A 25,026-nucleotide genomic window follows, 5' to 3' on the forward strand; every position below is an offset into this window, starting at 1 on the left:
ATGAAAAGGAACTTATCGAAAGAACCGATTAGCGGAAGTGAACAACTAGGAACTATAGTTAGCAGGCAGTTTGTTTCGGACGTTTTTCTCTGACGCACCGGAAAACGGTCATCCGAAAAAAATACGTCACTTGCTGTAAGTTTTCCCGCGGTTCTGGTGTTTGAGTCGACTGAAGTCCTTTCGGGTTTTATTTCTTGTGTGGTTTGTCCTAAACATCCGCAATGACAGGTGTTTATGAGTCCCCGAAGCCCAGAATCAATGCGTCGATGTTGTCTCAATATATCAGTCGACCAGTCTGCTTCGTTGGACGCTTGGAAAAGGTATTGACTGATTATACACTTCTACACATGGCCCAAAATAATGAACATTTGATCATGTAGCATATATAATGAAAAACAAGGGTGAATGATGCATGATATGAGTGTTATGATACGGTTTAGTGTATTTGAGTAGTTTGCAGTAGCATTTTAACTGCAAGACGAACTTATTATGGCGAATTATTATGTACATTGCAAAGTAAAAACGTATTGTGTGATTTATGTCTAGTGTGTGATGAGTATGACAGTATGGTTGTGTATTAACAGGTCCATCCTTCAGGAAAGGTTCTTACTCTTTCAGATGGAGAAGGAAAGACTGCGTCAGTGGAGCTTAATGAACCTGTGAGTGATTAGTTCAGTAGATGATGCACCTCTGTGTGTGATGTTGATATTTATTAAAATGTTTTCTTTTCTTCCCTGGCCTGTTTAGCTGGATGAAGAGCTGAGTGGGATTGTAGAGGTTATTGGAATGGTGTCCAACAAAGGAACAATCATGGCTGTTTCACATTCTCAGTATCGTGAGGACAAAGTCTCTTTTGGTATGATTTGTTATATTGATTATGATACAGTTTTATTGTCAGTGTTATTACATACACTGGGATATAAAAGATTTTCTCTTACTTTGCAGATCTGGAGCTGTACAACGAAGGCCTGAAAGTTCTTCATGACTTTCCCCAGCATTACCCGTTTGAGGTTACATTAAGCGGTTAAACAGCACTTTTATTTTAATTCTACAGTTTTTGTATAATTGGTTGTTTTCTGTGTTTGTAAAAAAAATATGTAAACAGTTGTCCAGTTTTTGCTACTTGAAATAAAACATAAAACACATTTTCACAAAAATCCACATTATTTAATAAATGAAGACTTATACAGCTATACATTGACAATTAATTTGGAAGTTATTTAGCAAGAAAAACTAGGTAATTAAAATAAAAGTTTGTACCATTTTTACATTATGTATTTTTCATCATGAAGCAAAGGATGACAAAATGAATGGATTTGTATTCATTTAGTCACTTATTTTAGTTACAGTGAGAGAGTTTTGTGCTAGATTTTACTGATGAATTACAATTTGATTTAAATTATAAAGTATTTGTACAAAATATATTTGCATTTGAAGTGAACAGTACAAATTGAATGTACCAAAAGCACTTAATAAGATAAGATTCACTAAATAAGATTTACATGCTTAAATTCACATTGATTATACACAAATTAAAATGATAAAGGTCTTTTAATGACTGATCATTAATTTAAGTAATCAAGTAAATTTGTTATTCTGACTGTATGTAATGGGGAAAGCCAGGGTGAATGACGAGTGTTTTATGATACGGTTTTGATGTTTATTTAAACTGTTTTCTGTGTCATAAAGATGAGCCTATTAAGGTGATTTACTATGCACATTGCAAGTAATAACGTACTGGTAAAGACTGGTCAGCCCTTGATGAATGAGGTGATATGTGAGGCTGGCCTACAGACATATTTTTATGTTATTCTGCATATTTTTTTGTGGTGTTCTACATCCAAAGGAATATTAATTACTCTCTCTGGTCATTTTATTCAATGTTTGCCTTTCAGTATTTTCTGAAAGTGGACACCAAGCTTGGTTCTGTAACCTTTGTTTATATTCTACCACTAGATGGCAATGAAGTGAAAAACCAAATGGTATTTGACACAGATTGCTTTGCTTTGAGATGCATTACTGAAACAAGGCTACATAAAGAGTTGGAATACACTCTTTTTTTAATCCTTGTGCAACCTTATGGACATTTTTGTCCATTTCAGTTTTGTTTTTTGTTATAACTGTGCCTTTGTTAATGCCAACTACATGAATTTTGGCTCAGATGTTTATTGGAATTTTAATATTTTACCCTCATTTCCTTCAAAAAAATCAATTTTACCCTCCTTACAAAAAATACTCACACTCAGGACCCTAAGAACAAAAATAATGCAGCTATAATTGTGTGGGTATATTGGTGAGGATGTCAGAGTGTAGTTTGCATGTGTTTACTGAAAATTTAATGTGTGTAATTAGTTTAAAAGAAATTATATTGTACTGGCAATCAAAAATCCCACTCCATGTATGAGTCACACCCTTGGCAGGGTCATATGGCCATGTGAAAACTATGAAAAAGGTCAAAGAAGGTTAATGAGCTTTTCTTTTTCACCCAAACACACATCTTAACCCTTGATTGCACTTTTTCACTTGTTATTGTTTTTGTACGGAGATAAAAGGTGCGCTTGAATTTGAAGTAGAAGGTCAGAAGCCCCTAAACACATTGTTTTAGTTTTCACCACAAGAAAATGCTGATTGTTTAGTCTGGTAGATTTTATACAAAGTTTGAGTTCACACAGGTGTCCTCACAGCCAAACCTATAAATATGTGGTGCTTGAGGGGTTGATCATTTCATTGTTTGCAAGATGAAGAGACGTTACTCAGCAGAGGAGCTAGTGTTGCCCACTGACAGTGAGCACACAGGTGCGTTAGAAGCTGAGGATGTAAAGAAATCAATTTGTAAAGCGTTAAAATTCTGAAAATGAATGAATGTTTGGTAATTATGAATGGAAGAGATGCTGATTAAAAAAAAAAAAGTCAGTGAAAGTGGAAAAAAAAAAATGAATATATAATATTTCTATGACAGTTTTTTGGCATTGTTGTCCATTATGGACCTAAGTGTTAGTTTTTGTATGTGCATATTTGTACCTTAAAGGTACATATTAGTAGCTTTTTACCTTTGTACCTTAGGGTACAGCCCCAGTGACAGCACCGTACCTTTTTTTCTGACAGTGAAGAATCTAATATGCAAAGAAAAAAAATTCTGCTTAGCATTTAGTTTATGAAAATAAACTACAATTTTTAATTTTTTCATAAAAAAACACCTATGGCATTATGTAAACAAACCAGCATTTAAAGGGTTACAGTTCTTAAAAATAATTAATGTTTGGTATCTATGGATAGAACAGATGCTGGTTAAAAATTGACATCAGTGAAAGTGGAAAAAAATATTAATAAATCATATTTTTATGACATGGACATTTTTGTCCATTTTGCACCTATGTGTAACTTTTTTTTTTTTTTTTTTGAATGCACAAGGGTTAAGTTTAGCATCAATGTTTTAGGAAAAACAAAAAAGTCTCTTTTTGGATTTGCATATTATAGAATTTTTATGATTTTTTTTACTTTTATGAATTTTGATTGTATATTTTTAGTTAACCAACATTATTTGAAAAACTATGGACTTATACAGTGCCCTCCACAATTATTGGCACCCTTAGTAATTATGAGCAAAAGCAGCTGTAAAATAAATCTGCATTGTTTATCCTTTTGATATTTCATTCAAAAAATTCACAAAATTCAAACCTTTCATTTAAGGAAAATAATTGAAAGTGGGGGGAAACTCACATTATGAAATAAATGTTTTTCTCCAAAACACGTTGGCCACAATTATTGGCACCCTTTTATTCAAAACTTTTTGCAACCTCCTTTTGCCAAGATAACAGCTCTGAGTCTTCACCTATAATGCCTGATGAGTTTAGAGAACACCTGACAAGAGATCAGAGACCATTCCTTCATGCAGAATCTCTCCAGATCCTTCAGATTCCAGCTCCATGCTGGTGCTTCTTCTCTTCAGTTCACTCCACTCATTTTCTTTAGGGTTCAGGTCAGGGGACTAAGATGGCCATGGCAGAAGCTTCATTTTGTGCTCAGTGACCCATTTTTGTGTTGCATTTGATGTTTGTTTTGGGTCATTGTCCTGATGGAAGATCCAACCACAGCCCATTATTGGATTTCTAGCAGAAGATTTTTTATCTGTGGGTATTGGATAGAATCCATGATACCATGTATCTGAATAAGATGTCCAGGACCTCCAGCAGAAAAATAGGCCCACAACATTAAAGATCCAGCAGTATATTTAACCGTGGGCATGGGGCACTTTTTATCCATGTGTGCACCAAATCCATCTGGTGGGTTTGCTGCCAAAAAGCTCTTTTTTTAGTTTCATCTGACCATAGAAGCTGGTCCCGTTTGAAGTTCCAGTCTTGTCTGACAACTGAATATGCTGGAGATTGTTTCTGGATGAGAGCAGAGGATTTTTCTTGAAAACCTTGTGGGGATGTATGATCTGTTTTTTTAGGCATTCTGAGACTCAAGACTCAACTAATCTCTGCAATTCTCCAGCTGTGATCCTAGGAGAGTCTTTGTCCACTCAAACTTTCCTCCTCAGTGTGCATTAAGACGATTTAGACACATCCTCTTCCAGGCAGATTTGTAACATCTTTAGTTGATTGGTACTTCTTAATTATTGTCCTGATAGTGGAAATGGGGATTTTCAATGTTTTAGGTATTTTCTTACAGCCACTTTCTATTTTGCGTAGCTCAACAATCTTTTGCTGCACATCAGAACTATATTCTTTGGTTTTACTCATTGTGATGAATGATTACTGGAATTTGGCCTTTGTGTTTCCTCATGTTTATATTCCTGTGGAACAGGAAGTCATGGCTGGACAATTTCATGTTCATGATCACCCTGGTGTGCTAAAAAAATTAAATATGAATGGGAATATACTTCAGATATATTTTACTCATAAGAATTTCTAGGGGTGCCAATAATTGTGGCCAACGTGTATTGGAGAAAAAACATTTATTTCATAATATGAGTTTCCCCCCACTTTCAATCGTTTTCCTTCAATGAAAGGTTAGAATTTTGTGAATTTTTTGATTGAAAGATCAAAAGGATAAACAATGCAGATTTATTTTCACAGCCGCCTTTGCTCATATTTACTAAGGGTGCCAATAATTGTGGAGGGCACTGTATTTACTATTTACTAATATATTCACTATTTACTCCAGACCAGCAAGCAGAGGAGACTGACACTCTTTGGAAACTAAAACCAGAACATTGGAATTTTCTTTAATTATCTGTGGCAGGCTAATATTTCTATGGAAAAAAACTTGTACCATTACAAAATTCATCAATCAGTAAATGACAAAGTGTCAGGAAGGGGGGAATGAGCCAAATACCTCAAGCAGTCACTTCAATATAGCTGTCATGTTGAGTAACTCCCCTATATTTGACAAGACAAACCATCAGCATAAAAGGCATTAGGTTAAAAGATACATTCTGCATGTTGCAGTATTTAATATGATGAGCAATAGGTGGCCTCTGTAGTGCTCAATGGTGTGGTGAGGAGTTGCCCGAGGTCAAGCAGCTGCCATATTGTTGCAAGTTCAGACAAAGTGCTGTTTGTACCACTCACACAGGAGTGTATCTACAGTTGCGTAGAAAAATCAGAAAAATCTTCCAGGTCCTGCAGATTTTCTTTTTTTTTTTTTTTGCATGTTTGAACCCTTTCCAGCAGTGACTGTATGATTTTGAGATCCATCTTTTTCACACTGAGGACAACTGAGGGACTCAAACACAACTATTTAAAAAAAGGTTCACACATTCACTGATGCTCCAGAAGGAAACACGATGCATATCTTCTGTTGCTTCTGAGAGGCAGAACTAAATTTAAAAAAAAAAAGATATTTTAACAAAATAAGAAAAATTTGGACATCTTCATTCTGTTCAAAAGTTTCCACCCCTGGGTCTTAATGCATTGTGTTTCCTTCTGGTGCATCAGTGAATGTGTGAATATTTTTTTTAATAGTTGTGTTTGAGTCCCTCAATTGTCCTCAGTGTGAAAAGATGGATCTCAAAATCCTACAGTCACTGCTGGAAAGGGTTCAAATATGCAAATAATCCTTGAAAACTGAAGAGTCTGCAGGACCTGGAGGATTTTTCTGAAGAACAGAGCTCAGTTTAATTGCTCAGGACAAACAAGAGACTCATGAACAACCATCACAAAACAAAAAAACAGTCGTATCATCAGGTAACCACACACAGTATTGAGAATCAATGGTTCACATACTTATGAATGGGGTTATTTTAATAAATTCAGCTTTTTTTTTTTTTTTTTCTTGTGGACTATATGTAAACATCTTTTATGTAAAATATCTTACTCAGGACAGTACTAAATAAACATTTTTGTTATTTTGTTAAAATTGTTCACATTTTCACAGATTCTGCAAGTGGTTCCCATACTTTTTCATGCAACTGTATAGCTAGAAAAAAAGTTATCTGGAGAAAGTACACATTTTATTTTATTATTATTGGAAAAGAGTAACATCCTCTTTTTGATGTTATTGATAGTATTGAAGTAGTTAGATTATTTTACCTAAAATGTGTAATACAATAGATTATGTTAACTACAATGTGATTTGTATTCAGTAATGGATTACATTTTGTAAGTAATCTACTCAGCACCGATTACAGTACATTCTGAATGATTTTATATCCAGGTCAGAAGAAATATGCCGATCTTATCAGATGTAAAATACAATGATTGTATCATAGAGTCAAGCGTTTCATCTTCGAGTCAGACATTTCAAATAGAACAGCAGGCACAAAAAATATATTGATTAGCTGGAGTGTAGGAACCAGTGCACATCCAAATGCTATTCTGTATGCATTTTAAAGATTAAACTTTTAAATACAAACCAACTCGATCTCTAGGGAAAAAGTAACCATTTTATGAGGTACAGTGGCATGAAAAAGTATGCGAACCCCTTGCAGAATCTGTGAAAATGAGAATTATTTTAATAAATTAAGAGGGATAATAAAAAATGCATGTTATTTTTTGTTTAGTACTGTCCTGAGTAAGATATTTTACATAAAAGATGTTTGAATTTAGTTCACAAGACAAAACAATAGCTGAATTTATTAAAATAACTCCATTCATAAGTATGTGAACCCTTGATTCTCAATATTGTGTGTGGTTACCTGATGATCCACGACTGTTTTTATGTTTTGTGATGGTTGTTCATGAGTCTCTTGTTTGTTCTGAGCAGTTAAACTGAGCTCTGTTCTTCAGAAAAATCCTCCAGCTCCTGCAGATTCATCAGTTTTCAAGCATTTTTGCACATTTTAACCCTTTCCAGCAGTGACTGAATGATTTTGAGATCCGTCTTTTCACACTGAGGACAACTGAGGGACTCAAACACAACTATTAAAAAAGGTTCAAACATTCACTGATGCTCCAGAAGGAAACACGATGCATTAAGAGTCGGGGTGTAAACATTTTTGAACAGAAAGAAGATTTTTTTTTTTCATTATTTTTTTAAATATCATTGTTTTTCATTTAGTACTGCCCTTCGGAACCAACAGAAGATATTTGCATGTTTCCCGGCAGAAAAAGTACAATTTACCTTGATATTTGAATTCAAAAGTTTTCACCCCTCGGCTCTTAATGCATCGTGTTTCCTTCTCGAGCATCAGTGAATGTTTGAACCTTTTTTAATAGTTGTGTTTGAGTCCCTCAGTTGTCCTCAGTGTGAAAAGACGGATCTCAAAATCATTCAGTCACTGCTGGAAAGGGTTAAAATGTCAAAAATCTTGAAAACTGAAATTTCTGCAAGACCTGGAGGATTTTTTGAAGAACAGTCAGTTTAACTGCTGGACAAAAAGGACTCATGAACAACCATCACAAAACATAAAAGTCGTGATCATCAGGTAACCACACACCGTATTGAAAAATGTTCACATACTTATGAATGGGGTTATTTTAATAAATTCAATTGTTTTGTCTTGTGAACTAAATGCAAAATCTTTTATAAAATTCTGCAGGAAGATAAACAAAACATCTGCATTTTTTAATCCCTTTATTTTATTAAAATAATTTTAATTTTCACAGATTCTGCAAGGGGTTCACATACTTTTTCATGCCACTGTATAAATTCTCATAATGTGAATCGCACAAACAAAGAACAATTTTTATAAAAATATTTTTTGTTTTTTTTTCACAAAAAATTATAAAGGTCCAACTCTAAACACAACTATCACTGGGGTGTAAACAAATTCATAGGAATTAGCAACCAGTTTGCCAAAATAGTTACAAATTGCCCAGAGATTGTGTTGGTGCAAACCTATCTGAAGTTCATGACCTTGTAGATTGTAAGTAACCCACATTACTGCTACGTGCCATTAAGTTGAGTTGACTTCACCTTGACCTTTGCCCTTTGCCCTTAATTAAGATACACAACGTGTTGATGGAATATATTTGACATGCTGTGTTTTTCTTCTAAAATAGCCTTTTCTGATTAATCTATAAGCGTTGGGTTTGCACTAAGAGCAGATCTTTCTGCTCCACGGATGTGCTCACTGCCTCAGGAAGGGTTCTCCATATCATCTTCTGACATGTTTAACAAATCACCCAAGCACAATAGTTCAAAATATCTTTCGTACCCTGTGGTCATGCATGTAAGTTCCCAGGGTCGTTAAACTGTCTTTTAGTGCCGTGCATCGGCAAATGTCTGCAGCACTTTACATTTACGTTTAGTAGATGCTCTTTCCAAAGCGACTTACAAAAGAGGAAAAACAATGAAAGCAATGAAAGGGCAGCAACAAAAAATACATATCATTTTACATATTTGGTCTATGCAGAACACCTAAAGTTCACAAGGGAAGTCAAAGCTCATTCTGCACTTGGTTCTTGTGCAAATGCTTAAAGGCACAGAATGATTAAAATGCCACACCATCAGTTTTTCCTTGTCATGACTCCCATTGATGCGCCCCGGGCAGAAGATTTGGAATTTACTTCAATTTGGTGACTTAATAAAAGTACGAAAATAATTAAAAATGAAAAATGGGATTTAAACTGCAGAGGGGAACTGTCAAGTTATTTTAAAACCAATTTGACAAACTCCAACAGAAACAATTTGTAGAAAAATTAACAGCATAACACATCATATTTGGTTAAATTACAGTCAGTTCTGAGTAGCGAATGATTATAATCTGGATCACAGAATCAGATTCCAAAAATTAAAACACTTGTAATGAGATTACATATTATATATTATTTTTTGAAAATATTCACCAGACTACAGTTACTTTTTTATTGACTACATGATTACTTCACTAAATGGCTGTTAATAATGCATTGACTTCTTTTTTATCTTTTAAATTTTACTTTATAAAAAATCCTGCTAACACTTTATTTTAGGGTCTTTTAACTAGTTGCTTATTAGCATGCATATTACTAGAATATTGGCCATGTATTAGTACTTATTAAGCACATATTAATGCCTTATTCTGCATGACCTTATTCTACTACCCAATACCTAAACTTAACAACTATCTTACTAATTATAAATAAGCAGTAAATTAGGAGTTTATTGAGGAAGAAGTCATAGTTAATAGTGAATATGTGTTCCCTATACTAAAGAGTTACCAAAATCCTATTGCTGTAACATTAATCCGAAGAAAACGAAGATGATTTTCCAAATACCACAAGATTTATTAAATCATTCAAAATATTACAACAAACAAGATCCAACATGTGAGACACATCAATCACAAACAACAACTGACAGAGAACTGAGGAGAGAACTGAACTTAAATGCCGACTAAATAAATGTGATAAACAAGTTAGGTCAAAAGTAATCAAAAAGTAGTTTGATTATATTACCAAAATGTGTATGTTACTAACCACAATTTTCATCATGCAATGGACTACAATTTGTTAGTAAATTATCAATACTTTCTAAATGGCTTTTTCTCTGGTCAGAAGAAATGGTATATAGGTATATCAGATGTAAAATACAATGACTGCTTCATAAAGTCAAACTTTTAACCTTTGACTCAAACATTTCATGTAAAACAGTCACTTTAAAATATTAGGATGTAAATATATCAGACATGCTGCATATATCTCTTGCATCAAGAGTCAACTTTCCCCTTTTTGACTTAGTGCTGCAAGTGACATCTTAAGTGCAGTTTAAAAATATGACTTATGATGACATCACATTGTCAAAATATGTGTTATATGATCTGAGCTTTTACATGAGGCATAACTTAGTTGTAATTACAACAGAACAGCAAGTATTTTTAAACAGATTTATGATTTTTACATTAGAGGAAACATATTTAACTTTCAGAGACAGATCCATGACAAATGACATTTCTCCTAACCATTTGTATCAATAAAAACTCATTGACGGCTGTTGCTGTATTTGCTGTGGTTCTCCACTGATGTTCTCCGACTCCTCCTCCCTGTAAGTCATTTTGAGTTCCTCGTTGTTCTGTCACATTTTTTGTAGCTTGTCAAGTGGAGTGCTGTTTCTCTCACTGGGCCATCAAGAGGGTTTGATAGTTTCCACATTTTTCAAAGAACTGATATTTATCAGATGGGTGGAGGAATGCGTGTTTATGTCCTTATATTCATAAGATGACAAGGTTGGGAGTAGGGTAAGTTATGTGACCCTTTTCTGAACTGTGTAGTTCAGGGAAACACTCAGGAAAACAAGTAGATACCAGATCAAAAGTTTGAACACTCCCACTCTATCTGTATTATTATTTCTACATTGGAGAATAAACTATGCAATATACAAAATGAAGCAATGGAATGGTGTAGTGATCAAACAATTCCCAAATGATATTTTATGATCTTCAAAGTCAGCCTATAGATTCCAATCTTGTTCATTCTGGACATTCACTTGACCTGCTTAATGGGTGCATTCTGGGAAGCTGTAATATATATATATATATATATATATATATATATATATATGTGTGTGTGTGTGTGTGTGTGTGTGTGTGTGTGTGTGTGATATAAATTTGGTAATACTTCAGTATGGGGAACACATTCACTATTAACTACAACTTTTGCCTCAATAGACTCCTAATTTACTGCTTATTAATAGTTATGTAGTTTTTGTGGATTTAAGTTTAGGTATTGGGTATAGGATTAAGGGATGTAGAATAAGGTCATGCAGAAGAAGTCATTAATATGTGCTTTTAATAAACAGTATTAATAAACAGCCAATATCCTATGCATTGCAAGCTATAATAGGCAACTAGTTAAAAAGTGAGAACTGAACCCTAAAATATATATATATATATATATATATATATATATATATATATATATATATATATATAGCAAAATTTCAAGAATTTCAGCATAAGCATATATGATATGATATATATGCTAGACACATTTTTTTCATATTCATCCATATTGTATAACAATAATATAAAATATGAAAACCTTTCACTAGAAGTGTACACATAATGCCTTCTGTTCGTAAAGCACAACCTAAAATATTCCTTTAAATAATAAAAAGCTTAAAAAATATCTTAGAAATCTGAGTATGTGACATCCTTTGGTGTATGAAGACAAATAAAAAGAAATTACATTAAAAAGCTATTTTTGAGTTGAGAGAGGGCTTCTGTTCCTAAAAGAGACATTTTTTTAGCTTGAGGACACTGATAGAAATCCAGTTTAGACCTGCATATTTCTCTAAGAATTTTCCTCTGCCATCTGCCTATGGTGTAGATAAAGTTAGAAATGTAGTTGTATTAAAGTTGCTATATTAGTATAATACAATTTAATTGAAGACAGTCTTGTTTATCTTTCCAGTGACTTTTTACAGCTAATGTGAGCTAATGGCTGATAAGACACACATAATAAGTTTGACAGGAATACAGGAATCAAGCCTGTCAGAATAATCGCCCTCCCAATCCACCGACAAAAGGGGGTTTAACTCTATGAGTCCCAGAGCAGTGAGCCGGTTACTGTCAGGATACTGGAACACTGAGCACAGAGAGAGAGTATAGAGAGGGTATTACTGCATTATTCACAGATTATATGCCTGGCCTCAATGAAACTTTGCTTATTCTGCCTCTAGCTCTTTCATATTGAGATGTCACACACGATGAGGATGTAACTGGACACAAATGATTAAGTGGAAGACTGGATTATTAAGGAGACAGACAATACAGCAGTGAATACTTAGGTAAGGAACCACCATAATCAATTCCTACTGTTAATTTTCATACTATACTATAATATACTTGTTATTTTTTTGGACACAAGTAGAGAGTCTACATATTGAAAAGATCTTCTGTATGTGTTACAGCTATTGATATGATTAAGTAAAAGTTAAAGGTTCAGATCTTCATGATAAAGAGAGTAAAATAAAGTAATACATAGCAGCACAGAAGGGTTTGAAAAAACATTAAACTTAAAAATTAATCTTAATTGTTGTAAAAAGAACATCGACATCAAATAAATGTAAAGTTTTCTCAGGAAAATTCATTGGAATAGCAGCAGCATGCTTATGTCACAAGGTGCTGCAGCAAAGTGATTTTGTAGTGCCTTCAGGCTGAAAATGGACAGGCAATGTGCATGACTGCCTCAGGGTAGTTCATAGGATATGCTCTTCCTGACCCCTCAAAATTTCTAACAGTCAAGATGCCGATTTTCAGATGCAGAACTTTGGGCCAGGTTTTAATGTGTTGTGAGGATCAGTTCACTGTAAACCCAGAGAAGTTCTACTAACTCAAAAAAAATTGAGACATCTGATTGCCTCTATTTTTGTAAGTTTGCAGACTTAAATATCATCAGTAAGCATATATTTTTTTGAATAACTGTAAATTACAAATAAACATTCATTTAAATCAATATATATATTTTTTGTTTTGTTCATCTTAATTTAATACAACTCAAAATTTTAAGTACACTGTAAACAAGAATAAGTTGGCAAAACTAAAAAAAATTGAGGCAATCAAAGTTTAAGTAAGCATAACTGGTGGATTTTTATTTTGTACTCATACATTTTAATTATTCTTAACTTAAAATGTTTGAGTACACTCATACATTTAACTTAAAATTATCATGTAACCCCAATGTAAACATTTTTATTAGTGTAAAATTAGCTAGCTATAACAAGCTAATTCAAAAAATTCTAACTTGCTAATTTGTTAACAATGTTAACAATAGCATGGTATAGCACTTGCTGAGTGAGTACAGCAATATAAAACATTTAACATAATTGCTCTCAAAACCGCTGCATGCACAACTTGTCACCATGATGGTAAATCTCCAAAAACCCAAATTAAAAGAAACTCTTCTAAATAAGCCTAACAAAACATTAATCACTAAATCCCCCACTTAACATTAATATTGCATAAAAAACATTATATAACACTTAATTTTAACATTTACTCTCCCTTTCGAGTGCCATGAGCAAAACATGCTGGAAAATAGAAATCCCAGCCCAGTTTCAGTTAAACTTAAGTTCGTCTAAATTAAAAGAAATAAATTCCTAAAACTCAAAACTTTGAAACAGTTCAGTTTACTTAAAATATATCAGTTCTGTGAACTTGAAAGAAAAAGAAAGTTCTAAATACTCATAAAAGTTAATTTGACTGAACTAATTAGTTTATTTTAAGTTTGTCCAGCTCAAACCAATTAATTATTTTGAGCGTTAGGGCAGTGCTCAATTGTTTGACTTAAAATCGAATTGCACCATGAATCACTGCAATAAACTATATACAAATTGGAGTGGAGATTGCTTGAAAACATGTTTCCCAGAAGTAAAGAAACATTGATTATTAAAGCAAAAATCTAATTAGGGCTAAGCATTACAGTGATTTTAACACCAAATGGGTTTCTCATTGCTTAAAAAACCTTACGCTCTAAAAAATGCTGGGTTAAAAACAATCCAAGTAGGGTTGAAAATGGACACACCCAGTGATTGGATTGTTTTAACCCACAGCAGTTGGGTTAAATGTTTACCCAATGTGCTGGGTAATTTTCAACATATTTTGGATTCATTTTAAGCAAGCAATATAGTAGTTTTTAAACAATAGTTGAGTTAAATAAAACTACCCAGCAGGTTGGGCAAACATTTAACCCAACCACTGGGTTTGTCCATTTTCAACCCAACTTGGGTTGTTTTTAACCCATTTTTTAGAGTGTATACCATAGTAAAAATTATTGTAATGCACAGCCTCACCTGGCTAACTGCTTTTATGAAAGTTTTATTTTGCATTTATTACTTAATGTCTATACAGCTATCCCACATTCTTGTGGACTTTAATATAGTCCTCTAGCATGTAGGATGTTTGCTTGCCAAGCACAATTGCATTAACATATCACGTATAATGTATCTACAATGTTTCTGTAGGAACTGTCAGGATGTACTTTATGTCAGAAATTAATGCATTATTTTAGGGACATATTTCCAAAATGATGTGTTAAACTGTAAAATTAATAATATGATTCATTGTTCAGTGACGTGTGCATAAGCAGGAAGGATGCAGTGTGGTGTGATGTTTCTCCTGCTGCTGATACTGTCCTGTAATGCTAGAAACCAGAACAAAAGAAAAAACAGACAGAAGCCTGACAATGCTGTCATCGAAAATGAAGTCAAAAGTAAGTGATCTGTCTGTCTGTCTACCCCAACCTCTTTGAAGGTTTTTTTTTATTTATTTATTTTTTTATCAATTTCTAAGACCAATTTCACTGTACTTTGGTCACTTTTTCAAAACTCTTCACACAGTAGTCTATGTGAGCTAAACTGTGTGGATAATTTTCCATTGCTTTACCACAAAATGCATTCAGTGACTACATCTTTCTAATTACCTGAATTCTTTTCTCACTTTTTCACTTATACACACCACAGCCAAATCTCTGTGTACCTACAGGCCAGTTTGCATGTTTATACACTCTTTTCAAAACTGTTAAACTTAAGATCAAAACCTATCATATAAAACAGGTGGTTGATTATGATTTCACTTTTTTAAACTTTAGTTAGTATGTAATGTTGCTGTTATAGCATAAACAACATCTGCAAAGTTACGACGCTCAAAGTTCAATGCAAAGGGAGATATTTTCTTTTAAAGAATTCGCTGTTTAAGGACTACAACAAACAGCTGGTAGGGGCTAACAAGCTTCTTCCCAGGGTTTGTGACATCACTAACCCTAAGATTTACATAAACCCTACCCCCCAGAACACGCAGCAAAAGGGGTGAGGCCTTGTTGGGCTGCTTTAGAGACGAGGAAGAGTTGTTGTAGTAGAGTGTTGTAACCATGCCGTCATTTTACGCCGGCCTGCTTCACAAACGAGGGTCAATTCAACGCTGGATTTGCACAAAAGTTTAAAATGACAGCACATGCTAGTCAATTAGTTGAATCGACTCCCAAGCAACTACATAAATTTACCCACTAACCATTCAGAAACATCCAGTTGCATTATAAAAGTTGTAACTTCTCCCTGAGTCTCTCCATCAGTGTCTGACTCCGGTTTGAACAATGTAAGTCTGAAAACTGTTACTGACAATTGTCATTTTGGCTATGTGAGATTCTCCAGCTTTTGAGCAACTAAAGCGCGAGCTGTTAAAGCTCTGCCCTCTTTTGGAAAGTGGCCGGGAGCAGCAGCTCATTTGCATTTAAAGTAACACAAACAAAAACGGCGTGTTTTTTGCTCACTCCCAAATAGGGGCAAATTTGACAAGCTATAATAAATGATCTGTGGGGTATTTTGAGCTGAAACTTCAGACACATTCTGGGGACACCAGAGGCTTATATTGCATCTTGTAAAAGGGCCATTATAGGTCCCCTTAAAAAAACCTTCCAAATCTTAAAAAAATGAAATACTATCAAAACAAATGTACATAGTCTTTCAATTTTATTGCCATCTACATAAAATGAAACCAGTCAGTGCATTTTTAAAACAATTCATACAGCACTACAACACTGCAAAAGCCTGTAACTTGCTAAAAATCCCTAGTTCATCTCACAAAAGTATTTATGTCAATGAACATATCAGTGCCATGAGAATGCCAAGTTCTGGTATGATTTTTTCACAGACAAGATAGTCAAAATGCTTAGCTATGCTGTCAATAAAGCAGTGTACTCTGACAGTATTTCTGTGAAAGTTTTGGTGAAAGTGATTGAAAATGCACAAGGTGTAACAATCACTTTGATTTCTGTTTCCTTTTTCCTGGTTTGTAACTCATTGTTTCCTATGTATCCTTTAGGTGCGTCCCAATTCACGCACTTGTGCACTATTCTATGATGTTTTTTTTAAGTATAAATAGTGCAAGTAGTGTGTTCACACTGAAAATTCCAAAAAGAAAAAGTGCACTTTAAGTACCCAGATGGTGCACTAAATTAACGGAAAAAACGAAGACCTACTAACAACTAATATGGATCTACCAGCAGTTCAGACTCTCCTCCTCAGCCAGGAGGACTGCACCCTTGAGAACCACACAAAAGATGTTTTTTGGTGCCCTTGGCTGATTCCTTCCCTGTGTGTGTTTTTTAGAGCTGGTCTAAACACTCAAACTAAAGCATGCCTGCCTGGTGATAGTCCTCAGGGGCATTTTTGTGAATACATTAAGTGGGTGTTATTCCACTGTGGTTCCTCCTGGACAGTGGTTGAGGAAGAAAGTCCTCCATCTCATTCAGCCCCTTGTCAAGACAGACACTGACCATGAGCCCACCGCAGACCCATAGCAAGAGCCAGTGCCCACTATGGACTCCAGCCAGAGCCTGGTCCTGGTCTTCAGCTCTGCCTTGGTGTGTTGATCCCATGGCTCCAAATTGGGCATCCAAGTTTATTACCTCATCTCTGTCCATCGACCAGTCAGCTCCACCTTGGAGTCGACCACTCATCTCGACCACTCGTCACAGGGGCTCCATCTTAGCCTCCTGGTTGGCTCCACCTTAGTGTCTCCCTCTACTGGCTCCTCCAGGGTCTGGTCTGTTTCCGGTTCCTCGTCCACCTCCAAAGCCCCCTCCTTCCCTCCTCTGTTGGACATTTGCGGTGCAAGGATGCGCCATTCAAGAGGAAGGAGTTATGTATTGTTCAGTTTCATTTCTGTTTCATTTTTCCTGAATTTTTACTTCGTAACTCATTGTTTCCTGTTTCCATGGTTTCTAGAATGTTCTCTTTTGTTGTCATAGCAACTGTTTGATTTGATTTATCTGTTCCTTGTTCGGCCCTTTAGTTACTCTGTGTATAAATAGCCCTCGGTTTGAGTTGTTCTTTTTGTATGTTCTTGTTTTGTTCTAGTATTCTCCTGTGCTCCTGCTTTTTTTGTTTGTTGTTTAATAAAGTGACTGCTGCATATAGATCCTGCCTCAACTTCTCTTTCTGTCTGCAACCATTTTTTTGTATGGCAAATATTACTTTCAACAGTTCAAATTTATTACTGAATGTGATACTGTGACAGAATTCAGAGTTACTACAGGATTCAGACTTACTTTCTGTTGATCTGACAACAATTATAGTCTCCCAACCCTTCCACCATGAATCCTTACTTCTCTTCTTCCCGACTGACCCTGTTTGTTTCCTTGTTGTTGTTGTCATCGTCAGAAATTGTAACTGTTCTATATATATGCTTGCCAATCGAAGTTTCATGAGCTGTTTTAGAGAACTGGTTGATAATTGGTTGATCTAATGCTTTACATTATTAGTGAAATTCAAGATTTACCTGCGCAATTCATTGATTCAGGAGAACTGTGTAAAAAATTTTTGAAAAAGTGTAATTTTGAGAAAGACCTAAATATTGAGAAATGTGTAAATAAAACAACTGTCATTTCATTATATTGCAGATCTGTTCTGTCCAGTGGAGTTGGCTTTTTTGGTGGACAGTTCAGAGAAAGCTACAATGTTTCTGTTTGAGAAGCAGAGGGAATTCGTGTTTCGCTTCAGCACCAGGCTGATGCAGATGCAAGTGCCCGGCTGGCATATGCGGGTGAGACTCGCCGTCCTGCAGTACAGCAGCACCGTCTTAGTGGAGCACAACTTCCGGGACTGGCAGGACATAGATGTGTTCCAAAGTCGAGTGGGTGCTATGACCTACATGGGCCAAGGCACCTACTCAGCTTATGCCATCACAAACGCCACTCAGCTCTTCACCACAGAGACAGCACCCAACAGCTTAAGAGCAGAGCTTCTGTTGACGGATGGTGTTGACCACCCACGCAGCCCCAGTGCTGTGAATGCAGCTGCAGATGCCAAGAACCAAAACATCCGTATGTTTGTCATTGGGCTGTCAGAATTCACACGAGATGAGCTGGACAACAGTAGACTGAGGTCCATCGCCAGCGCACCACCTCAACAGCACCTCTTCAGCCTCACTGACCCACAGCTGGATGACAAGCTCTTCAGGGAACTGGTGAGTGTTTGGAGTTAGGGAATGTTTTCACCTGGAAGACATAAGAGATGGTTAGGATGCATTTCCTCCTTGGGGGATGATTCATCTTTTAATGTTCAAAACATTCAGTTTAAAAACTGAATGTTTTGAATGTTCAGAGAACATTTAGAAACTATCTTTTCATAATGGGAATGTTAGCAAAACATTCTTAGAACATATTTTTGTCATGGGCTAAAACTCGAGGTTGTGTAAAAAAGGAGGTGAAACAGAAGAATATACAGTGGGTACGGAAAGTATTCAAACCCCCTTAAATGTTTCACTCTTTGTTATATTGCAGCCATTTGCTAAAATCATTTAAGTTCATTTTTTTTCCTCATTAATGTACACACAGCACCCCATATTGACAGAAAAACACACACATTTTTGCAGATTTATTAAAAAAGAAAAACTGAAATATCACATGGTCCTAAGTATTCAGACCCTTTGTTGTGACACTCCTATATTTAACTCAGGTGCTGTCCATTTCTTCTGATCATTGAGATGGTTCTACACCTTCATTTGAGTCCAGCTGTGTTGGATTACAGTGATTGGACTTGATTAGGGAAAGCCACACACCTCTCTATATAAGACCTTACAGCTCACAGTGCATGCCAGAGCAAATGAGAATCACGAGGTCAAAGGAAGTGCCTGAAGAGCTCAGAGACAGAATTGTGGCAAGGCACAGATCTGGCCAAGGTTACAAAAAAAAATTCTGCTGCACTTAAGGTTCCTAAGAGCACAGTGGCCTCCATAATCCTTAAATGGAAGATGTTTTGGACGACCAGAACCCTTCCTAGAGCTGGCCGTCCGGCCAAACTGAGCTATTGGGGGAGAAGAGCCTTGGTGAGAGAGGTAAAGAAGAACCCAAAGATCACGGTGGCTGAGCTCCAGAGATGCAGTCTGGAGATGGGAGAAAGTTGTAGAAAGTCAACCATCACTGCAGCCCTCCACCAGTCGGGGCTTTATGGCAGAGTGGCCCGACGGAAGCCTCTCCTCAGTGCAAGACTCATGAAAGCCCGCATGGAGGACTCCAAGATGGTGAGAAATAAGATTCTCTGGTCTGATGAGACCAAGATAGAACTTTTTTGGCCTTAATTCTAAGCGGTATGTGTGGAGAAAACCAGGCACTGCTCATCACCTGTCCAATACAGTCCCAACAGTGAAGCATGGTGGTGGCAGCATCATGCTGTGGGGGTGTTTTTCAGCTGCAGGGACAGGACGGCTGGTTGCAATTGAGGGAAAGATGAATGCAGCCAACTACAGGGATATCCTGGACGAAAACCTTCTCCAGAGTGCTCAGGACCTCAGACTGGGCTGAAGGTTTACCTTCCAACAAGACAATGACCCTAAGCACACAGCTAAAATAATGAAGGAGTGGCTTCACAACAACTCCGTGACTGTCCTTGAATGGCCCAGCTAGAGCCCAGACTTAAACCCAATTGAGCATCTCTGGAGAGACCTAAAAATGGCTGTCCACCAATGTTTACCATCCAACCTGACAGAACTGGAAAGGATCTGCAAGGAGGAATGGCAGAGGATCCCCAAATCCAGGTGTGAAAAACTTGTTGCATCTTTCCCAAAAAGACTCATGGCTATATTAGATCAAAAGGGTGCTTCTACTAAATACTGAGCAAAGGGTCTGAATACTTAGGACCATGTGATGTTTCAGTTTTTCTTTTTTAATAAATCTGCAAAAATGTCAACAATTCTGTGTTTTTCTGTCAATATGGGGTGCTGTGTGTACATTAATGAGGAAAAAAATTTAGCAAATGGCTGCAATATAACAAAGAGTGAAAAATTTAAGGGGATCTGAATACTTTCCGTACCCACTGTACACGAAAAAAAAAAACTGCAATCTGAATAATGGGGGACCTGTAATACATAATATCCTTAAAAAAAATCTATGCGATTAGAAAATTGTGGTCCTAACCACTCACTTGAAACATAATTTTCACATATGAACAAAATCACAGTCCCATCAAGATCTGTCAATGGTTTACACTTTTTTGATCAGTCTACAATGTTCTCTTTTCTCTTTTACAGAGTGAACTTGCGAACACAGTTGTAAGTACAGTTATCTCATAAAATATTGTATATTGTAAGTTTCTCAATAATTTTCAACAATTTCTTTGTTTTTCATTGTGAATATGAGATGTGATGGATAACATAGTCATTTTGTGATAATGACCAGCTGTCTGTATATATCTTACTTATTACATGTCTACAAATAAACAAATATGCAGATATCAAATAATGATTTAAGTTGAAATTGTTTTATAATTTTACCTCAGGCCTATATGTTATCTTAAAGCTTTTATTTAGAAACAATAGCATATAAGAATGTACAAAACATTAGCCTATATAGCCACAAGACAAAAAGAGGCTAAGTCCTTCTGTAAATCCTCTGAATTTTCATTATACTGATAACTTAGTCGTAAGATGATATGTGATATGACAGACACAGTTGCAGTCAGTTATCTGCTGGATGAGCGGACTAATATACAGGGTATATTAGGTTATATTAGCCTGGCATTAAAGTGGACTTATGCTTTTTCTTTAATGTGTAATGTTGCTGTTTGAGCAAGTTACAGTTACAAAGTTACAAAGCACAAAGTCCACTCCAAAGGGGAGTTATTCTATATATCAGTAAGCACTGTTTCTGAACTCCCTGAAAGAGTTTTCTTTCGAGAATGTACTCGACACAATTTTCTCATTAACTGTAAATAATATTCAAAAAATAAATTTAAATTTACGCAAAAAAGGGCACTGCCTGGCTGAGTTGCATTAGTAGTGTGCTGAAACTTGAGGTTATGGTAAAGGTCATGACATTTCCAAAAGAAGTTCCAAGAAGAAGGGGCTTCATAGAGACAGGGACTAAACAGAGCTTTACCGACAAACTGGGAAGGGAGGTGCTGCAAATTGCAGTAATGTAAAATATGTAAAAAATACTGTGTTTTTTGAACATTCAAGCATGCAAACCTATTCTAGTAGACCCCCAGGACTTTGCAAAAGGACATAAAATAAAATAAAATATAAAATAAAATAAAAAAAGTACTTTGATTCCAAATAATATAGAGATGGCATGCTGTATCATTCTTGTCTAATGGCGTATTTCTCTGTTACAGTGTCCACAGCGCAAATCCTGTCTGTGTGAGAAAGGAGAAAGAGGTCTTCCTGGAAATCCAGTGAGTTTATATCTGCACTATATGTCTCTCTGTCTCAATCAGTTTGATAGCCTAGTAAATTCTCATCATATCACATCCAGCTTTTTCTGCAGATAGATAAAATAGGAAATCATTGCAGATGTTCATAATCACAAAAGTAAATGGTTAATTTGTCATTGGTTCTTAAACAGTACAGTCAGGGTTATTATAGTTATCTAAAATTAAAACCATAAATAAATGTCCGTTACTTGAAATAAAATACTGCAAACTTTAATTGAAATTAAATAAAATATCAAAACTATTTTATTTCAGCTATTTGCATTTCTCTTTTTCATTTAAAGGGCTAGTTCACCCAAAAATGAAAATTCTGTCATTTATTACGTTCCACTCCCGTAAGACCTTTGTTAATTTTCAGAACACAAATTAAGATATTTTAGTTGAAATCTGATGGCTCAGTGAGGCCTCCATAGGGAGCAATGGACACTTCCTCTCTCAAGATCCATAAAGGTACTAAAAACATATTTAAATCGGTTCATGTGAGTACAGTGGTTCAATATTAATATTATAAAGTGACGAGAATATTATTGGAGCGCCAAAAAAAACCTAAATAACGACTTATTTAGTGATGACCAATTTCAAAACACTGCTTCAGGAAGCATCGGAGCACAAATGAATCAGTGTGTCGAATCTGCTGTTCGGAGCGCCAAAGTCACGTGATTTCAGCCGTTGGCAGTTTGACATGCAATCCGAATCATGATTCGACACACTGATTCATAAATAAGTCGTTATTTTGGTTTTTTTTGGCGCTCCAAAAATATTCTTGTCGCTTTATAATATTAATATTGAACCACTGTACTCACATGAACTGATTTAAATATGTTTTTTGTACCTTTATGGCTCTTGAGAGAGGAGTGTCCATTGCTCCCTATGGAGGCCTCACGGAGCTATTGGATTTCAACTAAAATATTTTAATTTGTGTTCCGAAGATTAACAAAGGTCTTACGGGTGTGGAACGGCATGAGGGTAAGTAATAAATGACAGAATTTTCATTTTTGGGTGAACTAACCCTTTAATTTAACTTGAAGTACTAAAATAACCAAAACTAAAACTGAAATAAAAAACTGATGAAAAAAACTATATAGACATATTTTTAAACATAATAAAAAAAATACAAAGCAACAAAATGACTAAAAATATAACTAAAATTACAATAGTACAATAGTATCAATACAATAGTACAAAATTAACAATAGTGTCATCATAATACTAAAATAACATTACTTACAGCTTTTTTTTTTTTTTTTTGGGTCTAGCTGTCTCTGAATACTCTGAATGTTATTTCAGAATCTAGACATCAAACATCAGACCTGTGAAGTGGAAGACAGTTTCAAACACTAGATCCTGGCCTGATCTGTGCACATGAACAAATATAATTGTTTGAGGAAGAATTGTTAAACAGCAGTAATCCTCTCTCTGATCTGTGTTTGATCTAGCAACGTAAAGTGGATAACGCATCGCTCTGAGTCTGAAAGCCCTGGTTTATGGCCGGAGTAGAGCAGGTGGATTCAGGGCGAGCAGAGAGGCGCTACATGAAAGAGTAGGAAGTGTTTCCCACACTGCAAGTGTAGCAGGTGCTGAAGCTTTCAAGAGGGCCCCTCTGTGCTTTAAAATATGCGTATGCTAGAGGGGTAAGATCAAGACCAGGGGATTATGCAGAGATAAACAAACAAGTGCATCAGCACTTGATCATTCTCAGAAATCTATGCAGAGTTCATGTGGAGATCAAATCCATTGACTCACATAGAACTTGATGGGAATGTTGTCAGTAAATATTGTTCAGTTGCACAAAGACTATTTTATCCAACCGTGTTATTTAAAATGTATGACTGGAATTGTTTTGCCTGCTCATTCTGTAATGTCTTGTAAATATTAGGGTAAACCAGGTGATCCAGGATTTGACGGGCCTCCTGGTCCTAAAGGATCTAGAGTAAGTCTGATTTTATTAGCAATTCTGTCTTATTTTTCTGTTTTAACTTGTGATTTTTGATTGGAAGATTATTTTATGTATAAAAATATAAATATTTATTACATTAAAAGATAGAGCTGACTCATATGTACAGATCAGAATCAGGTATGGGCTGTTTTGAATTGAGCTAGTAAACAACCACCTAGCAACTGCATAGCAACACCCTGGCAACCACTCACTTCACCCTAGAATTGTGGCAGCGAGTTGTGCACAGGTGAAAACCACTTGTATTTTCTTCAGAACGTGTAAAAAATTGTTCTCAAAAGTTCTGATTTTATGGTTTTCTTTTATTCATAGGGAGAGGCAGGTTTAAATGGACGTCCAGGATTAGAGGGTATACGGGTACTATATATTATTTTTATTTCTCTGTAATAATGTATATACATTTTCACATGTTCATTGGTTGGTTTCTGAGTGATCAAGTCTCTTCTTCTGTTACAGGGAAGACCAGGACCAAGAGGAGCAAAGGCTAGTATATTTGACTTAATGACAGTGAATTCAGTAATTTTACTGTACAACATGAAGCTATCCAGCTTACCAGTAAATTAAAAAAGCCATTCAATCCTGACTGATGCTTTCAAAACATCAGGAGAGTGCGTCACAGAGGACAGCCTGAGGGTGAAGCATTATAGATCATATCAGACACAGGACAATGAAATTTACTTTCACTCTCTCTCTGTATATGTAGGGTGGGAAAGGAGAATGTGGAACCCCAGGGTTAAAAGGAGATCAAGTATGTTTTAGTAAATGATTCTCTTGATCTGTGGTCTGTGGCCCACAATGTGTCATGATGATCCTGTCCTTCATTCCCACAGGGCCCAGATGGACCTCCAGGACCACGTGGACCAAGAGGAGATCAGGTTGCCTTTTTTACCATAAATATATATATATGACCCTGGACCACAAAACCAGTCATGAGGGTCAATTTTTTGAAATTGAGATTTCTTTCCATTGATGTGTGGTTTGTTAGGATAGGACAATATTTGGCAGAGATACAGCTATTTGAAAATGGAATCTGAGGGTGCAAAAAAAATCAAAATATTGAGAAAATCGCCTTTAAAATTGTTCAAATGAAGTTCTTAGCAATGCATATCCACTCACAAAAATACATTTTTGATATATTTACAGTAGGAAATTTACAAAATATCTTCATGGAACATGATCTTTACTTAATATCCTAATGATTTTGGGCATAAAAGAAAAATCAATAATTTTGACCCATACTATGTAATGTTGGCTATTGCTACAAATATACCCGTGCGACTTATGACTGGTTTTGTGGTCCAGGGTCTATTTTCATATTAAAAAAAAAATATTACCATTACTGTAATGCAGATATATACAGTAATATTTGATTCATGTATGCTGTTTTTGTTTTTTATTTGATTTAATTATTGCATTGAGACAGTAATAAATGAAGAGTAACATAGCTCCCAAGCGCAGTGAGGAAATGATCACTCTCACACAGTCAGATCGCCTCTCCTGTCCCT

General features: G+C 35.6%; 2 protein-coding genes across 2 annotated transcripts in view; both read left to right on the top strand.

The window, feature by feature from the left end:
• The first annotated feature begins 13 nt into the window (after positions 1 to 13).
• On the top strand, positions 14 to 1,145 carry rpa3 (replication protein A3). Its single transcript, XM_048201138.1, has 4 exons — positions 14 to 320; positions 585 to 659; positions 748 to 856; positions 946 to 1,145. Exons 1-4 carry the CDS (start codon positions 222 to 224, stop codon positions 1,026 to 1,028), a joined length of 366 nt encoding a protein of 121 aa, XP_048057095.1. The 5' UTR covers positions 14 to 221; the 3' UTR covers positions 1,029 to 1,145.
• A 10,795-nt stretch (positions 1,146 to 11,940) lies between these two features.
• Positions 11,941 to 25,026, top strand: part of col28a1a (collagen, type XXVIII, alpha 1a) — a 34,791-nt gene continuing 21,705 nt past the window's right edge. The window contains exons 1-10 of the mRNA XM_048201140.1: positions 11,941 to 12,153; positions 14,436 to 14,576; positions 17,763 to 18,328; positions 20,390 to 20,410; positions 21,472 to 21,531; positions 23,444 to 23,497; positions 23,834 to 23,878; positions 23,978 to 24,004; positions 24,225 to 24,269; positions 24,352 to 24,396. Coding sequence (XP_048057097.1) covers positions 14,459 to 14,576; positions 17,763 to 18,328; positions 20,390 to 20,410; positions 21,472 to 21,531; positions 23,444 to 23,497; positions 23,834 to 23,878; positions 23,978 to 24,004; positions 24,225 to 24,269; positions 24,352 to 24,396 — 981 coding nt within the window. The 5' untranslated portion in view covers positions 11,941 to 12,153; positions 14,436 to 14,458. The remainder of the gene's footprint in view (positions 12,154 to 14,435; positions 14,577 to 17,762; positions 18,329 to 20,389; positions 20,411 to 21,471; positions 21,532 to 23,443; positions 23,498 to 23,833; positions 23,879 to 23,977; positions 24,005 to 24,224; positions 24,270 to 24,351; positions 24,397 to 25,026) is intronic.

The sequence above is a fragment of the Megalobrama amblycephala genome, linkage group LG9 (assembly GCF_018812025.1).
Source record: "Megalobrama amblycephala isolate DHTTF-2021 linkage group LG9, ASM1881202v1, whole genome shotgun sequence".
Taxonomy (NCBI): Eukaryota; Metazoa; Chordata; class Actinopteri; order Cypriniformes; family Xenocyprididae; genus Megalobrama; species Megalobrama amblycephala.